The following is an 18,461-nucleotide window of genomic DNA, read 5'->3' as shown; positions in this document are numbered from 1 at the left end:
CCTTTGTCCAGAAACATTATGCAAAGGAAGAACACTGGAATAGGATGCTACATTTTGGTACCCTGTTTCCAAAGAAATTGGCTTGTATACAGCTTTTACTTCTAAAACCATTCAGTTATAATAGCTTTATCATTTGATACTTTTCTAAACTTTTGCAGACTGTGTTAAGAATTTTGCCAAAGCTCTGAATAAGAGTACTGAGTTAATTAGTAATTTTGTTTAATTGGCTGCATGATCATTCTACTTCTGTCTTAAATAATAGAACAGCTTTGGTTAGAGAAATCGTGTGATAAATGTTTCCAAAATACTGAAGGTTTGCTGGGTGTTAACTTAATTTCAACACCTTTTCTCTGTATACAGGATTTCCTCTTAACATTTTGTGTTTACTGCCTCATCTAATTCAACATTTTGATAACCCCACTCAGTTCTGTAAAGAAACAGCTGACAAGATAGCAAAGGTATGTAAATATTTTAAAAAGATCTTTGGGGTATCTTTCAGAAATCTGGCTTTCATAAATGTCATTAGCAGTATATATGCATTTTAAGTTGTATAGATATTGGTCGAAAAACAAGTAATCCTGGCCACAGGAGTTAGAACCTATGGCTCCGCTGTTCCTAGTAGGGTTCTTCGCCTATATCTGTCAGAAAAGGAAAGTCAGGGAAGCTATGAGTCGACTGCTTAGTAGCCAGGGTAAGCTATTAACAGAAGATGCAAAGAAGGTGGAACGGCTCAACAGTTACTTGGCAAAAATATATGGGTATAGAGAGAGGGAGGGGGATGGAAGGAGAAAGGGAGAGGTGGAAAGTCATGATAGCTAAAGACAGAGTTGGAGAGATTAATACAAATTACTTGGAAGTTCATATGAAGATGAAGGAACTGGCTGAAGGAATCTCAGAGCCCTTGGTGATATTCACAAAGTTGCAGGAGTCGGGAGAGATTCCAGAGGACTGGAAAAGGAGCAGTGTAGTGCCCATCCTTGAAAAAGGGGAAAAGGAGGAACATTCATTGCATAAGTAGGCTGTCACCTATGAAAACTTATGACTTACTGAGCAAATTACTCCTTAAGATGCCACCCTGGTGTGTCCTTTGCCTGACATCAATCACATTAACACAGCTGATTTTTCTCTCTTATGTTTGTTATTGATTTGGATGCTAGAATAGATAGCCTCCTAATCAAGTCTGTAGATGACACAAAACTTTAAAGGGCTGCAGACATGTTGGAGGATAGGTGTTGAATTGGAGAACTGTCTAGAGACCACAGTTGAAGTTCCCCCTGCCTGACAGATACGTGCCCCATGTCAGGGCAAGTCACCCAAGGCTGTTGTTTTCCCTTGGTTGCTCCAGGAGCTAATGCCTGATGTAGCTGCATGCATTCTCTTGCCGTAAGAAAGCAGACATTGACTGCAAAAAAAAGGTGGCACAAATTATGACTAGGATCATTGTTGTGGCAAAATTTAGGCATCTGTGTGTGCCAAAGGACAATGACATCTTCATGCTCAAGTTTGTGCTGTCATCAATTTTGTTATGGCAGTATAAAAACAACGTCTATTTGCATCCCTAGGTATGGGCAACTGGTGCCACCTTAGTCAGGGGGGTCACATGCCTCCCTCTCCCCTCTAGTCACCAGTCAGCAACCAGGGGGTAGGGTCCCTCCATGGCCCATCTCACCAACCAGGGGGATTCCCCTGCGGCCAATTGCGCCTACCAGGAAGTGGCTGTGGCACTCCCAGAAGTGGCTGAAGGAATCTCAGAGCCGAAGGAATCTCCCCGGCTGGTGCTCGCAGAGGGGGCACCAGCACTCCCGTCTGCCCCCCTGCCAGTTGCCTAAGCAGGGAGTGTGATCTGTCGGGGCGTGCACTAGCACTCTCGGGGGGTGCGCATTCACCCCTGTGCACCCCCTACATGTTGCCACTCTCCCTAGGGAAGAATAACTAGATACACAAATAAAGAATGAGGGATGACTGACTCAGTAGTGGCATTTCTAAGAAGGATCTGGGGTTTTGGCCCAGAAATATAAAGGCAAAATCTAAGCTTAGGTGCATGTCCATACCATACCCCTGAATACTGGAAATTCTAGTACTGCCTGCGGACATAAATATTAGGAGTGTGCAAAACAGGTCATATTCATTGAATTGGATTGATTCATTGAATTGGATCACTGTCTGTGATTCTATTTGGCTGAATCCAAATCTGAAGATTTGATGCTGATTCGGAGAATCAGTGATTCGGCTATAGACACAGCTTTAAATGTTTTTTCTACATATCTCAAGGTACCAGGCACGGTTCGTGGATGCTGTGATGCTGGGGTGGATGAAGTGTGCTACAGAAGCATGGGGGGAGTCCCCCCTGCATGCTCAGCAGTGAACTTGGAAGTGGACTGGAAGTACTTACAGTTCACTTCCAGGTCCACTGGAGAGTGCTCAGGGTGACCTCCCTGCTCTCCCAACTCAATGTTTGGCCATGGGGGGACCCCAGGTGCCCCCCCAGACCTAGGAGGCACCAAATGTCAGTGAGGGGGGACCTCCCTGCGTGCTCCCTGGCAGACCCAGAAGTGGACCAGAAGTGCTTTTGTTCCACTTCCAGGTCTGCTGCCGAATGCACTGGGCAGCCCCGCGTACTCCTGTGGGACGCTCCATTTGCCCCACCTTCGCAGCGTTAATGAGCCACCTGGTACCTTGAGATATATAGAAAAAACATTTTAAAGCTGTGTCTCTGTCCAAATCTCTGAATCTCTCCAAATCAATTTGGAGAGTTCTGATTCAATTCAGAGACATTAAAGGGTCCTCCTGATTTGATTTGGAGATTCGGCCACCGAATTCGGCTGAATCTCTGCTGAGTTGAATCGGGAACAAAGCTTCACACCGTCCTGGTAGACATATCTCAAAGTTCAAAGTATTAGAAGACAAAGTTCAAAATATTGTCTCTGGGTATGAAATGGAGGAAATAGAATAAATCTGTTGCATAAATCGATTCAAGGTGCTCATTTGTCAGAAGCCCTGTTGACCCCTTCAACTGGGTCCTTGATTTAGCTCTTTAAAGGTCATTTTTTTAATAAATTGAATGAATGGATATGAAGTCATTTCTTAAAGTTAACCCAGCAAGGAAGTTATTTGCCAGATTTTTTACCATTATTACGCAAGCTGATGACACATTTAATTTGGGCAGTTAGCCCATTTGAAATACATATGAAGCAGTGCAAGCCACTTCTGTGTAGGAAGCCGGTAGCTAAGCTGCATGGATCCAAAAATTTGGAAGATGCAGGGTGAGATGTGGTGGAATGGAAGACAAGGTCATATCTAGAGGGAGCAGCCCTGTTAGGCAAGAGTTTGGCAGCTTTTTACTGGAGTAGGCGGGAGCTTATAACCTGGCCTTCACTGCATCCCAGAATTCTCTGCCACTCCCCCACTCTGAGTGGCCAGCTTTCAGGTTCCTAGCCCCTGAGCAACCAGCCTGGGCTCAGAAGCTGCAGAGGGAAACATTGCAGAGTGGATTGGCAGTATGGCACAACTGCATTGCCCCTCTTGGCTGGATGGATCTGGCCCATGGACCATAGATTGCCAATCCCCTGTGTTAGGAGATTTGTTGACCAGATTCTATGATTCCTGTCATAGCGAAACCCTCTCCAAGACTGTTATCACCACAGGCATAAACCCGGCACTGGGATTTTATTATTTCATTTAACCTGCACAGTTTTTATAGAACAGAATATTTAAACCTTCTCAGCAACTCTTTCTGTAATATTTACAGTGAATTAAAGTATTCAAATAACAATGTGAAATATAGATATTTGACAGCTTTGTCTTCTGTGTTACTGAAAAGTAAGTCATAAAACCTTGGGAAAAGTAAATCATTGCATTGTCTCAAAATAATTACTTGCTCTGTAAGTTCAGATAATTTTATTACATGAAAGAAACAATTTATCTGTTTTTTGTTTTGCAGGTTTGTGCAGAGGAAAAGTCACCAACCCTTGCCAATTTGGCTCATATGATGAGTTTATACAGCACACACAGTTATTCCAGAGACTGTTCTAACTGGATCAATGTAGTGTGTAGATATTTGCATGACTCCTTCTCAGATACCACATTTAGCCTTGTAACTTATCTTGCAGAGGTAAATTTTACTGAAAATAAATTGTATTGAAACAGTTTGACTTAAACAGTGAACATGCTGATAGCAAGTCTTATATTTTAAATTATCTTGAAAACTGAACAAACATTTTAGAAAGTCATTCATACTGTAAAGTAATATTAATCTGTTTTAGGCAGTGGAAAAAGGATTGCTAAAACCACCTTACGTAGTAAATATGAATTTTTAATTAGAAATGTTCCATCTAATGGTGGGTCTGTTTTTCTAGGAGTAGTATTTTGCAATAAATGTTTTATTCTGTCCATTTATGTCTGTTACTAGCTCTTAGTACCCTTTTCTCACTAGTATCAAACCTGAATGTTCAACTCGCATGTGTTTTACTTTAACAAAAGAGATTTAGAACAAATAGTCATAGAAATTGTATGCTTCAACTTAGTAATAATTTAAAGTCATCCTGAGCAGGAAGTACACATTTTTAATCAGGTAAGGTTGATTCATGTCGTTGTGTGATGTGGGCTCGAAGCAATTTGAAAAATACATGCTCTCCACGTGCAGAACTGCCATTGCTTCTACAAGCAGTATTCTGCATAGAGAGCTTGCAGAAGTTGTCTCTTAAAATTCATTTATACTACCTAAATGAATCTTTGAGTTTCCTTGTGAATACTTTTTTTAATAATAAAAAGACAACATCATGACCCAAACTTCCAACTTGGATCTTAAGTCCTGTGTGTAGCTTTGTTTGCAGCTTCTCCTGCTTACATACAATATATTAAACTATTAAAGAAACACTATAAACAATGGGAGCTTCAGGAACTATGATTGTAGAGAAGAGCTTTTATTTAGGCTGACATCTTTTGCTTAAAGGTGTTTTTGACATATACTGATGTTTAAAATATTGCCAAAGTTCTGTCAATGAATAATGTGAATATAGACAAAAATATTAGAATAGAGAGTACAGTTCTCTAATGTATCCTCCTTTAAATGTTATAACATGACATTTTGAAATCAACCATTAGCTTACCATATAAAACAGTGCAGGGAAAAATAAATTTGAATCTGAGTTATCTGTCACTTAGTATATATTGTTGATCTTTTCTGTCATGAAGAAGTCTATCTGCAATCCATATTTTGATTTTTTTTTTCCTAGTTGTTGGAAAAAGGGTTATCTAGCATGCAGCAATCTTTGCTGCAAATCATTTACAGTCTTCTTAGTCATATTGACCTGTCTGCAGCACCAGTGAAGCAGTTCAATCTGGAGATCATAAAGGTTATTGGTAAATATGTTCAGGTACGTATTCTGAAAAAGTAAATAATCAGAATTTTTTTTATATTTATGATATCCAGAAAAATATTCATACAGCTGAATTTTAAATCTATTTTGACCATTTAAAGTACAGTAACATCATTTATTATTAATAGGAATCTGAAGGCAAATTTTGATAGTGTTTGTTTTAAAAATAATAAACCTTTTCTTGTATATAATCAAATCTCCAACAACTCATATTTAGTGAGACTATCTGCAAACACATTTACTTATTTCCAGGCTTTGGCCATTGTATTCAAAATATTAACAGCAGCTGAGCCCTCAGGTATCAGAGCACTAATTTCTGATTAAGGGAATCAATTTATTACAAAACTGCAGAAAATTTCTTCTTTAAAATTATTGATTTCCAGAGAGAAGTTTTGCAGTTCAGTCTTCAATTGAACTAGTTGCCCCAGTAGTAATGTTCCTCACAGATGCATCGAATGAAGCTTAATGAAATCTAAGTGCATTTCTTTGGAACATAGCAACAAACAGACAATAAACAACAATAATTGCATCCTTGGTAATTCATTGTTTTGCATTTGGAATGTAGTTTATTGAAAGTATAAACCCTGGAAGAAATTTTGAGCTTTTTGTGAAAATATTTTATAAAAATGCCTGGAGCATACAGTCTTTTAGGGTCTGCATATTTCTGATTTTTTTTTCCTTTCTTCCTGAGCTCCATTAATATAGTTCCACAAACGGGCTTAATAGTAATTAACCAGAAGGGTAGTATTCTCTGGACATTTTATTATTGATAGGTAGGTACTTTAGTTATTGTACTGTTGTCAGGACACATTAGCCAAAACTGGATGTTCAGTGAAGCTGTTGTTTCCATTTCTTGACATCTGCCCTCTTCATCTCTGAGCTCCTGTAGGTGATTTTTGATCTCTGAATATAGACTTTATTAAAGGAATTTCAATCAGAATGTTTGTACAAGAAGGAAACCACAAAAATCTAGTTGGGTAAATAATATCTGGTCCTCAAAGTAAGAAGTTTGTACCTTGATTTACATTTTCAAAGACTAGAAGATTTTCCATCTGCTGGGATCCAAAAATCTGCAACTCCGTAAAAGCTGTGTGTGGATCTCTTCTTCCTCTCCACTTTTTCTGTCCCTCTTTCTTCTCCCTATTATTTTGAAAGCTGGAACTGCTCGATATTTGGAAGGGCATCACTATTAAGTACAGTGCACTTAGCTCAGATGTTTTCTGTAATGTACTCAAATTCTTTTCCTGCTTATTTCAAGAACTACTTTTTCATGACCTTATGTAAAAAAGTATGTCATTGCTTTCAGCATTCTTTGTGTGGAGATATTGAAACTGATGGGAAGATGTAATTTAAAATATAAAGCATTTTAATATATTTAGAATGCAATCTAACTTGTACTGAGTTAAAGTAAATCTCCTGAGAAGTGGAAGTTGCACCTTCTTTTCAAAATAGTCATTTCACTGGAGTGCTGTAAAGTCATACTAGAATAAATTAAACAGTAATCGTGGCAAAACCCCATCTATTCCAGCTGCTTTGTTGTAAATCTGCTTTCAAATTAAATTAACAGTTTGGATGATTTAAAAATGGCCTTACCAAGCCGCTTGAATTCTGAAATAGAGGAAAACACAGCCACTTCCCTGGAGCACTTTTGAATCTGAGCAAGCTGTTTTCCTTCTTCAAGCAGCAGTTTAAAGCAAGACTGCCCTTGTTCTTGATTTTAAAATGGTTGTTTCAGAAGAAAGTTCACTTTTTCAGTTATCTTACCTACACCTCACGTAGAAGGCCAACCCCAATTTCAAGTCAATACACAAACTAAATGTATAGAGAGCTCTTCTATCCTCTCTCCTACATGATGGGGTGGCATACTGTGTAGCCTGTGGGCCACTGTGGACATGGGACTTTGGCTGCAGGTGCTTTCCCTTTGCTGTCATGGGGGGGAAGTGCAGACAGTGGGCAGATCCTAGTGCCTGGCCACCTTTGACTCAAGGTGCGTCATTCCAACCTGCAGCTTACCTGCACTGTCCTAGATAGTGTCCAAGATTGTTACTGTAACACTTTACTTTATATCCATGTACTTCTTATTTTAAAATGTGTGCATTTTTAAAATACAAGATGAAGTATACAAGAAAAATACAATTATGAGGCAAAAAATTCCAACATCTTATAATTGGCTGATGAACTTGATTTTAAATATCAGGGCACAAGCAAATTGATATCTGAATTCTGTGATCTGTCTGCATGTTCATATACCTTATGGCAAAGCATTGTTTATAGGATCCTCCTCAGCTTTTACCCGTCTTCAATTGTATGTGTGTGGCGAAACAAGGAGCAACATTCTCAAGTTGCAGCTAGAGAAGTTGAGGTTAGATATTAGGAAGCATTTTCTCACTAGGAGGCTAGTAAAACACTGGAACAGGTTACCCAGAGAAGTGGTGGGATCTCTGTCCTTGGAGGTTTTCAGGACCCAGCCAGACAAAGCTTTGGCTGGGATGATCTAGTTGTGGATAGTCTTGCTTTGAGCGGGGGATTGGACTAGATGACCTCCTGAGGTCCCTTCCGATCCATATGTTCTACAATTCTGTTTGGGGGGAGGGAGGGCAAGGATCCTTGGAGTCTCTGGAGTGTGCAAGTCCCTGAAGCTGCGTGTGGTGTCAGCAAGCAGGGCCAGCTCTACCTGGCCCCATAGCATGGGGCTCCCTCTAATCCCACCCCAGTCTCTGGCTGCAGATGGCAGCAGCGTCCAGGGCCAGCTCCACCCAGCCCAATAGCACTCCTGCCAGAGTCCCTGGCCTCATGTTGTGGCAGTGTGCAGGGCCAACTCAGCCCCACAGCACACAGCTCCCGTGCTCCCACCTCAGTTCCTGGCTGCACGTGGTGGCAGCATGTGGTGCCAGCTCCACCCTGCCCCATAGTGCGCAGCTCCTGCAGCATGCAGGGCCAGCCCAATGGAAGGATCTCGGCTACATGACTACTTTATGGAAATGGAGACTCCTCCCAAGCTTACTCCTGTAGCCTTTGGTTAGGAGCAAGTGAGACTTGGGGGCATCCAAACCCTAAGCCTCCGGGCTTGGACCTGCACATAGGATGCCCACCAATGGATCTGGGAGTATCTGAAGCCCCAGGCTGGAAAGTCTGGAGTGGAGGATACTTGCCAGTTGTAGTGCCACATAGTGTTTGAATGATTTAGTTTTGCTTGATCAAAAAGATTCAGAACTGATTTGGATCTTTAAGAAGAATGAAGATTGATGCTGAAAGACTTTAAACATTTTGCTTAACTAATTTTAAATTATCTTTAATAAAAACCCATATCTAGCTAAAGTACCATGCACAGAATCTGTTGTGTTCTAAAACTGCTGCATCTATTGGAAAGAATTATTTGGTAATATATGTCTGTTTTTATTTTCTGTTAGAGCCCATACTGGAAGGAAGCCCTCAATATTTTGAAACTGGTGGTATCTCGATCAGCAAGTCTCGTTGTACCTAATGATATTCCAAAATCTTATGGAGGTGATATAGGTTCTCCTGAGATCTCATTCACAAAAATTTTTAATAATGTCTCCAAGGAACTTCCTGGGAAAACATTAGATTTTCATTTTGATATATCAGAGGTAATTCTTATACGCGGCTAGAACATGGTGACTTCTAGGTACATTTTTGAGATTCTTTATCAATTGTGTTTATGATCCAAGAGTTTTGAAGGTTGCAATTACAAGAAATATGAAGCACTTTTTAAATCTTGACTAATATTGAGCTCGAAGTAGTTTATTCATCAGACTCAACTTAATTAGGTCCTACTGAAAAGTGAGCTTTGTATTCCTTTTGGGTTCAGTCTGTTCAGCCCTTCCTCTTTGAGTACTTCCTCCATGGGAGTGAACTCATTAAAAGCAATGGAGCTATCCACGTGAGAAAGTGCTCACCAATTTTTTTTTTTTAAAGACTTGGACAAACAAACCCATAAGGATCATCAAAATTTGTAAGAATTGCATTATTCCATGGTTACTTCAGATAAAGAAATCCTATTCAGTATAGTCCAGTCTTATCTAGAACAATTTAGCTAAATTTTAGGTAAGGTTGCTGCTTTTTTCCAATTGTCACTTCTGGCCTTGAAGGGCTTCTGCTCTCCAGGGAAAATAATAGTATGCATGTACAAACATATGCGTCTTCAGGGCCAAAGATGTCAGTTATATGTAAATTATTTTGTGATGTAGATTACAATCCAGTTGGCACAGAACTTGGGTCACAAAACTTTGGTCCAGTCAAATTCTTACTCTGGCCTCAGAAGATACAAATATATACTGGCTCTCCATGTTTTAGGTAGTAGGTACCTTGTTTTACTTTGTCTTGTAGCCATGATGTATGGGTACTCAGCATTATCATACTTGATGCTCTTTATAGAATGATTTTTTGAAGTTAAGTTTCAGTGTGATACCACTTACTAGCTCTAAGATTAACAATATGCTGTATATTAATATTTTAACTAGTGTTTTCTTGTGGCAGACCCCAATTATTGGGAATAAATATGGTGATCAGCACAGCGCAGCTGGTAGGAATGGAAAACCAAAAGCCATTGCTGTCACTCGAAGCACGTCTTCAACTTCATCAGGATCTAATTCAAATGCATTGGTCCCTGTCAGCTGGAAGAGACCGCAATTGTCTCAGGTATTTTATATGTATATACAGCAAGCTCTACTATGACTAAATAAAAAGTATGGCCTAATGTATGTAACATGGATGTAATTGTATGAGAGAGAAAACATTCGCTTGAAATAGTGTGGATAACAAATTCTTAACTGTTACTAAATTATTTAACTATTTTGTAGTGGTAAACATGTTTTGTGAAAATCTTTTTTTCTTTTTAAGATCTCTTACGAGACTTCAACATATCTGATATCTATTCTGTAGCATAACTAAGGGGAGGTGAGCAAAGCACCAGGTGCTGACTTAAGGGGGACACAAAAATAACAGCTACTGCTGTTGGTGGTCCTCTGGCCACTGCAATTGTCCCGTATGTGGCTGCTGCCCAGGAGGCAGAACTGCCCATTTGTGGCATTGTATCTACTTTTAAGTTCCATGTGTTTTTACATTTCAGTCTGGCTAGAAGATTTTGTATCTCTAGTAAATTTTATGCTGTGTATTTTTTTTTTTTTTTCCAGAGGAGAACTAGAGAGAAGCTAATGAATGTGCTTTCCCTGTGTGGTCCAGAATCTGGTCTTCCCAAGAATCCATCAGTAAGTATTTGTAAATTCTAATCAGAAGGATGATTGAGTATTCAGATATTGGTAGTAGAAACGAAACATCCAAAACAAAACTGGCTAAACTTATAGGTTTCAAATTCTAATTATTAATAATGATGAATCATCATCAAGATGCTTCTAGTTTGGTCCAATAGCAATCTCTTATGTCATACGTTATTCGTATTTTTTTTTAGATGAGTGGAATTCCTGAAGGGCCTAAAGTAGCAATTGAATGGTGTTTTTAAAGTGCGTAATCTTGGACTTCACCATCTAAATTATATGTATTTTTGTTTGTTTGTTCTTGTGTTTATACAGTTGACCCATAATTGTCAGGGTGGATAGCCAATCAAACATGAACACCCAGTTACATACTCTGGTTCAGGCTACCATGGATGGTATAAACAGTCGAATATTGCATGAAAGTAGAGAGGTGGTCAGATATCTGTGGAGTAGTCTTTCCACATTTCATTTGATTTCTGTATTCAGCTGTGGTTTATTATACACTTTTGAAAGGACATTGAAATGTTGGATTCAAAATTTTGGTGTGTTGAAAAAGCTATAAAAACTATTTGAAATGTGAAACACCTGATTTCTGGTAGGAGATTTAACATGCTCAATCTATTCAGTTTATCAAAGAGAATTTTAAGAGTTGCTTGTATCATAATCTGGAGAAAAGGTATCTCATAGTCAGGAGTTCTTTAGTGGCGCAACAAAGGTGTAAGAAAAGACAGTAGCTTGAAATTGAAGCTGAACCAATTTAAAATGGAAATAAGGGGCAAATTTCAACCATGAGGACAATTAACCATTGAAATCATTTGTCAAAAATCGATATTTATTTTATCCCCTTAAGTCTTTAAGTCAAGAAAGGATGTCTTTTCGAAACTTTATGCTGTACTTCCACAGGAATTGCAGGGTAAATAATACAACCTCTCTCATGCAGAGGTCAGACTAGATTATCATAGTAAATTCCCTCTGCCCTTACAATCTACTATTCTTGTGATTATAGGAATTAACTCCAAAGAGTTATTTTCCTCCTTTTATTGTAATTTTGTCATTGTTATTTACCTGTATAAATTAACAGCAGAATGAGATTGCTTAGGTAAGGACTAAAGTTTTCTAGTGAGGTAAATCTCTTACAAATTTTCATATGTGATAACTCCTAACATCACTTAAGTCATTTTATGTACAATTTTCATCTATTTCTGTAGGTTGTGTTTTCGTCTAATGAAGACTTAGAAGTTGGGGATCAACAAACTAGTCTTATTTCAGCAACAGAAGAAGTAATCCAAGAAGAGGAAGTGGCTGTGGAAGATAATACCAGTGAACAGCAGTTTGGTGTTTTTAAAGATTTTGACTTTTTAGATGTTGAGCTTGAAGATGCTGAGGTGAGACCTCGGGATTTTTATTTTATCATTCTGCTTTTTAAAATGCACAGTATTAAGAAAGTGTCACTGGTTCCTTTCTACATCCGATTTGAAGGGTCTTATAAATTGATTGACTTGGAATCAGAAAGAAATCTTGACTGGAACTTTGCAACCTCAAATGCAGTCACAGCTTGCCCACTCACTTCACAAAAATGTGTTTCAGAGAAAGAAAAGTAATAGTTCTTTTGCCATCACATAATTTTGTTCAGTAACCCTGTGAGGCAGTGATCTCTTGGTTAAGAATAAGGTGAGCATCTGTGTTTGGTGCTATGGAAAATCTTACTGAAAGGAATAGGGCAGTAAGGATAAGGATACAGTTTAATCTTAAACACTAATGTATTTCCAAAATTCCAAGTGTGATAATAGGAGAAGTATAAAATATATAGGAGACATCCTCTGTGCTCTATCAGACTGTTCTACATTGTTTTCGCAAAAATTTTTAATTGGAGTAGCTGTCCTTTAACTGTGCCATTCACATCATGGGGGGGTTTTTCCACCACTTTTTTTCTTCCATTTATAAAAGTAAGAAAATTAGGTAGCAAAAAGTTTTTAGAATTATAGTAACTATTGATTATTTTTATTTATACTGTGGCAGTAATTCAGGCCACAGCTACACACAGGAACTTCATGATGCTAGTTCTGGGCACTGTATGCATTCTCATCATTTGAAGCAGAGGTGTCTTCACTTATCAGGACCAGTGGGACCGATCAGTGGCATGGGTGTGATCCATGGACCCACAAACTGGCACCATGAGCTAGATCCAGCACACAGGGCTGGTCTTGTGTAGGCGCAGTGAGCACCTTGGACCATCCCCATGTGCCACACATGGGTTGGAACTGGCTTGGTGTTCCACACGTGCCAGATTGAGCCCCACATGTGGTATGAAGTACATGTTGGATACAGCCCCATGCACTGTGTGTGGAGTGTGCACTGGATCTGGCCCTGCATGGCTTGTGCAGCATGCGAGTCCAGTCCAAGATCCTGGGCAACACAATAGGCCAGATGATGGGATTCTGCAGGCCAGATCCGAACCATGGGCCATATAGTTGACACACCTGATTTAAAGAATTTGTTTGACCAAAAAGGTGTTGGGAAGGGGAGGAAGAAACCTGGCACTCTTTAATTTACCCCATTGGGGCCTATTGATCTATAGTACTTAGAAGTATTCAGTTAATACAGGGAGAAGTGATAGGTTTTGAGAATCAGACGACCAGAAATCATAGAGACTTACCTGAATTTTCAGACAATCACTCCTTCCGCTCCTCATTTGTCTAGTTCTCTTTGCAGGCTCTTGTTTTGTTCTTTCCTGGCTTTTTTTCAGTTTCTTCTGCCTTCCACATCTTGCATTTGTCCCTTCGGCTGATCTGACTAGCCACCCCACACGTTATATTTTCACTACAGTTCAACATGCCCATATGTACCAGACAGGCTTCTTGTAACCTTTTCTATTACCCTCTAACTGATCCTTCAAATAAACTGTGCATAAATGAACAGAAGAGCTGGATTCAGAAACATCAAGTCTCAGTAGAAGCACCGTTGACTCTTCAATTTTGATAACTAAGTGAGGGGCTTTCAGGATAGGAAGACTTTTATTTTTCCAAGTTAATCTGAACTATTGTGTATGGTTTCAGTGTCATTTTAATAACAAATAAAGCTAAGGGAAAGCCAGTTCTTATTCTGAGTTGTCCAGTTCACCCCACTTTATATAACATTTTGCATAACTGATTACTTACTGATACACAATTTAGAGAGTTAAACTAGTAGCAACTCAGAATTTTCAGATTTAGAACTTTATCTTTAAATTATTACCATGTTATAATGGAAACAATGTTGTATTTAAATGTGCTATATGGTTTCTGGCTAATAATAAATGTTAACAATGTTAAGAGTCTCTCATAAAGTAAAGGTTGGGGAAAAGTCAGTTAGCTTAAGGATAGTCTCAGTGCTGCAGCCTCAAGTCTTTTATTTTCTTTTGCATACCAGTACTCTTTTTGCTTCTCTGGAGCAAACCAAACGACTAAGAAAAAAGCTGCAATATACAGAATCAGAGAAAAATAGGGATCCTGAAAGGGATCTCAGGAGATCATGTAATCAATCCCCCTACTCATGGTACAATCATCCCTGCAAAGTAACAGATCAGTAGAGAACAGAAATTGGATTGGCACTTGGGGAGGGTAGGTGATGATTTGTGGCATTCTTGCCAAAATGGTTGGTCCCCACTGCTCTCATATTTTTTTTAACATGACTCTAACATTGTGGTTCACTCTAAGAGACAACCTGTGGGAGTAACTCTAGAATTTCTACTTCCACGTTTGACTACAGTAGAAATGTTGTAGAGGTAGCTGTCCTCTTTGATTGGGGCAGAGGTAGCGTTTAAAATATAGATTTCATTTACTTTGGGAAAACTTCCATCCTAAGTGTTACAGTTGGAAAATGAGGATAGAGGATCCATATATTGAAATAGGTCCCCTAAATAAGAAAATAAAATAGCCTTTGTAATGACTCATAACAATACCACTTTATCTGTAGTTTAATCATGATTGTATATATTTTTTCAAGTATATATAGGCACTTAAAAAATTTTTCTTTGCTGAAGTTCAAGGATTTAATTTGCTGCTTGTTTAAACAGTTGTTTTACATGTTACATGAAAGAGAATGTGCCATACATATGTTGTTTAAATGTTTTGTCCAACTTTTTCATAACCAATTTTACATAAAAAGAGAATTTTGAATTGTAGCTCTTTTGACTTAAGCTTTTTCCAGAGCTTGAATCAGTCTTTTACTGTTGGCAAATCCATATATAATAAATCTTTTCCCCTGGTTATAGAGTATCTTTAAGTGTTTGTCCTCGTTCTTGCTAATTATGTGTGTTTTCCTTTTTGCTAACCAGGAGCTGCAGGTAAGTTGCAGCCTGGTGCATTGGCTTGTTTCATGTGTTGTCTGTGGTGTGTTTGTCTGTATTTTGTAGTCAATATATGCAATATTGGTACAGATCCAGTTAAAGACAATATATTTAGCTAGTTCCCACTACAAGATATAAAGAGAAAAAATTATAATTTATTTGATGCTAATTGCAGAGTATTTGCCATATATTTTAATTCTTTTAAGTACAAACAATTTAATTTAAAATTTCAATGAAATTGAAGGGCTGATTGAAACTCTGTTCACGGTGCGTTTGATATTTCTGTCTCTTCTGTGCTATCATGGGGGTTGATTTCATTTTTGCTTATTTGAGAAGTTTAACAGAAACTTTTTTATTACAGGGTGAAAGTATGGACAACTTTAACTGGGGAGTTCGTAGGCGCTCGCTCGACAGCATTGACAAGGGAGACACCCCATCCCTTCAGGAATGTCAGTACTCTGGTAGCACACCCAGCTTGAACTTAACCAATCAAGAGGATACTGATGAGTCCTCTGAAGAAGAAGCAGCATTGACTGCCAGTCAGATACTATCCCGATCACAGATGGTAAGTTGTTCCTCTCTAAAAGAAATTAATTTTTGGTATTGAGGGGGCAGAATCGTGAGCACCACTGGTTTAAGTGCTCGTATCAGTTGATCTTTCCAGAGAACGCTTTTTATATCACTATAAAAACTGAAATCTGCTCTTTAAATCTTCACCTGAATCTTTTAGGGGGCAGTAATATACATGCCTTTCACCCCTATTTGCAGGGCACTGATGAAGTAAGACTAGTATGTTTAGCTTGCCAGGAGAGCCTTTCCTGAACCCTGTAAAGTGAGTTGCCAATAATCTCACTCAAAAAAACGGTTCCCCTTTTAGCAGTAATTAAATTACAGTTGACATTCCAGTTTCCAGCGCAGTGTATTTCCTTTGTAAATTGCTAATTCTATATAATACAAATTTTAAAGTCCTATGAAAATTGTACCTTAGAGATTAATTACTAAGTAATATTTCATAAAAGAAATCTTGGATTCCAATTGTTAGTTGAAATAACGTAAATCAAAAAGTAAAATGTAACAGCAGCAACCCAAACCTTAAGGGAATTCTAATTAAATGTTCCCACCTTTAAAACTGCTAATCCATTTCTTTCTTCATAGTGTTCTAATGTAAAATAGACTAATGCAGCACTGCTTCCTGTTCATATGTCTCAGTTATACAAATTAGCACAAGATTAAAGTAATTTTTTTACATTACAACTATTTGCAGATCTAAATATTCATACAAGTGAAATCTATTAGAATATTTTAAATATGTTTGTAATGTGGAAAGACTATCCATTTTCACTCATAATTTTTTAATAGGAAGGAAATGGTCTTATTCTCTTTCAGTTATGCCCAGATTGTACACACATCACTAACAAACTCATCTGGCATTTTTTAAATATGAAAATCTGTAAACCACATCTTTAGGGTTAGGATGACTTAAGGCAGTAAATCTTGATCTTTCTTTGTACCGGGACCCATTTGTAAATATCGCTGGCCACCACCCTTCACTCCCGCCCTCCTGCTGCCCCCTTCCCCTAGGCCCAAACCCCACAGGGTGGGGGGCAAGGGGAGGTATATATGGCATGGGGGGGGGTCCCAAACAGTCCCTTCCAGGCTGGATCTCTGACAGCCTGCAAAGAAAAAGCTATGGTTTCCCATGTTTTTTCTCCTTTTAAAAGAGAACCCATTTTAAAGTTTGTTGATCCATTTTTAAAGTCTGTTCATAACCCTTTCATACAGTCTTGCGATCCACTTTTTGGGTTGTGAGTCATAGGTTGGAAAACACTGATTTAAGGAACTAGTGACGGTACATTAACTTCATTTCTCTAGTGCAAAATCCATGATTCTTGTACTGTATAGGTAAGCTGGTATCAGTGAAGGACAATGATATATCTGAAAGATATTTAAGAAAGCAGATTGAATGTTTTAATAATATATAATGGAGGGATATGTTTGACCAAGGGATTGGGTTTAAAAATACTATATTAAATGAATCCACAGTTTTTAGCAAAGCTTCTGAAAAAAATAATATGCTAGGATTTGAATCTAGACCAACTAATTATTAAAAGCATTATTGTATTACAACTTCAGTATTTAACTTTCCTTCAAAGTTTGCCTTCACTTTTAGTACACAGAGGATGTGTCTACATGAAACATTTTAGTGCAGATTAGACTAATCCTAATGCACAGTAAAGCATCATGCTCTGCATATGCACAGCAGTTACTGTGCAGTAGATTAATGTGCCATTTTCTAATACCTGTAGATATAGGTACTAGGAATCAGCACATTAAACTAATGTGCTGAAGTGCATGTGTAGATGCTGACCGGAATCAAATTGCTTCCAGTCAACTTGGGCAGCAGGAGCAGAGAGAGCTGTCCCAGCTTGGTCAGATGCTGTCTGCCAGCCACGTGGAGATCAGGATAGGTCCTGATCTCCACGTGGCTGGCAGGCAGCTGCCCAGCAGCCAGGACAGCTCTTCCCTGCCCTGCAATGATCAAGACCGTCCTTTGTACCCTCTGCCCTCCTGGGGCTGGCACCCAGTGGAGCCTGGAGCTCCCCCTGGCTACTGTAAGGGGACACAACAGGGCAGGACCAGCTGCAACCTGTTGGGAGCAAATTTGTTCCCGACAGGCGCATGTTTAGATGTGTGCAGTGACATGGCTTAATGCACCTGAATTTTCTGCACAGAACTGCATCTATAGACATGCCCAGAACATAATGTTCTCTTTGTCATCTTAGGCATTTGTGTACTGGTTGTAATCTAGACCATCTACATATTCCAGAACCTTTATTAATTGGTTTGTGTTATCTTAGTTTTTCAGCACCCCAAAGTGGATTTTATTTAGCCCTTTGCAAGGGCAATCATTGTTTTGGCATACAAGTTTTAATTACAGTATTGATGAAGAGACCAAATCCAGCTTTGAATTGATTAAATTTAGATCGGTTCACTAAAAAAAATGTTCTTAGTGAAAGTATTAGAATGTTATTAAAAGTGTTTGTTTAGTCAACTGAATTACCTCAAAAGCAGTAATGGAGACCGGGAGGAGAGAGAGAACCCACTCCTTACTTCTTACCCTCTCCTTTGTTGCAGTGAAATAAACCTTTCATCCCAATTTCCTCAATTTTTCTTTCATTTTTAGGAGACCTACTCAAGTACAGGACATAAAGAAGCCCTTTTATAATAGGAAAAGTGACATTAGAAACTAGCAATAAAGATTTTAATTTTAAAATTCCATACAGATAGTCAGAGTAGGGGTATGTTGATGCACAAACTTGCACTATCATTGCCCATGGCTGAAGATCTTTATTGTTCAGGGATTTTGGTCCAGCGCCTTTCACCAGCACAGTTATTAATGATGTAGTTAGTGTACAGCTAATTTAATATGAACTTTGTGATATGTGGATAAATATGAATGCAGGTAACTCTTTGTTGCCTTTAACTTATGCCCTCAATTAATTACTGGAATAATTCACATTT

General features: G+C 38.6%; 1 protein-coding gene across 5 annotated transcripts in view; it reads left to right on the top strand.

Annotated features, from left to right (window-relative positions):
* The window catches only part of FRYL (FRY like transcription coactivator), a 311,142-nt gene that overhangs the window by 249,703 nt on the left and 42,978 nt on the right, over nt 1-18,461 (top strand). For all 5 annotated transcript variants that reach the window (XM_019552760.1, XM_019552761.1, XM_019552762.1 and 2 more), the window contains 8 exons: nt 361-458; nt 3,941-4,111; nt 5,235-5,375; nt 8,789-8,986; nt 9,876-10,037; nt 10,532-10,606; nt 11,821-11,997; nt 15,301-15,504. In XM_019552760.1, the coding sequence (XP_019408305.1) occupies nt 361-458; nt 3,941-4,111; nt 5,235-5,375; nt 8,789-8,986; nt 9,876-10,037; nt 10,532-10,606; nt 11,821-11,997; nt 15,301-15,504 (1,226 nt within the window). The remainder of the gene's footprint in view (nt 1-360; nt 459-3,940; nt 4,112-5,234; nt 5,376-8,788; nt 8,987-9,875; nt 10,038-10,531; nt 10,607-11,820; nt 11,998-15,300; nt 15,505-18,461) is intronic.

Source organism: Crocodylus porosus, unplaced genomic scaffold, assembly GCF_001723895.1.
Source record: "Crocodylus porosus isolate Cpor-Errol unplaced genomic scaffold, CroPor_comp1, whole genome shotgun sequence".
NCBI classification, from domain to species: domain Eukaryota; kingdom Metazoa; phylum Chordata; order Crocodylia; family Crocodylidae; genus Crocodylus; species Crocodylus porosus.
The sequence above is the reverse complement of the archived record's forward strand: the minus strand, read 5'-3'. Positions and strand labels throughout refer to the sequence as shown.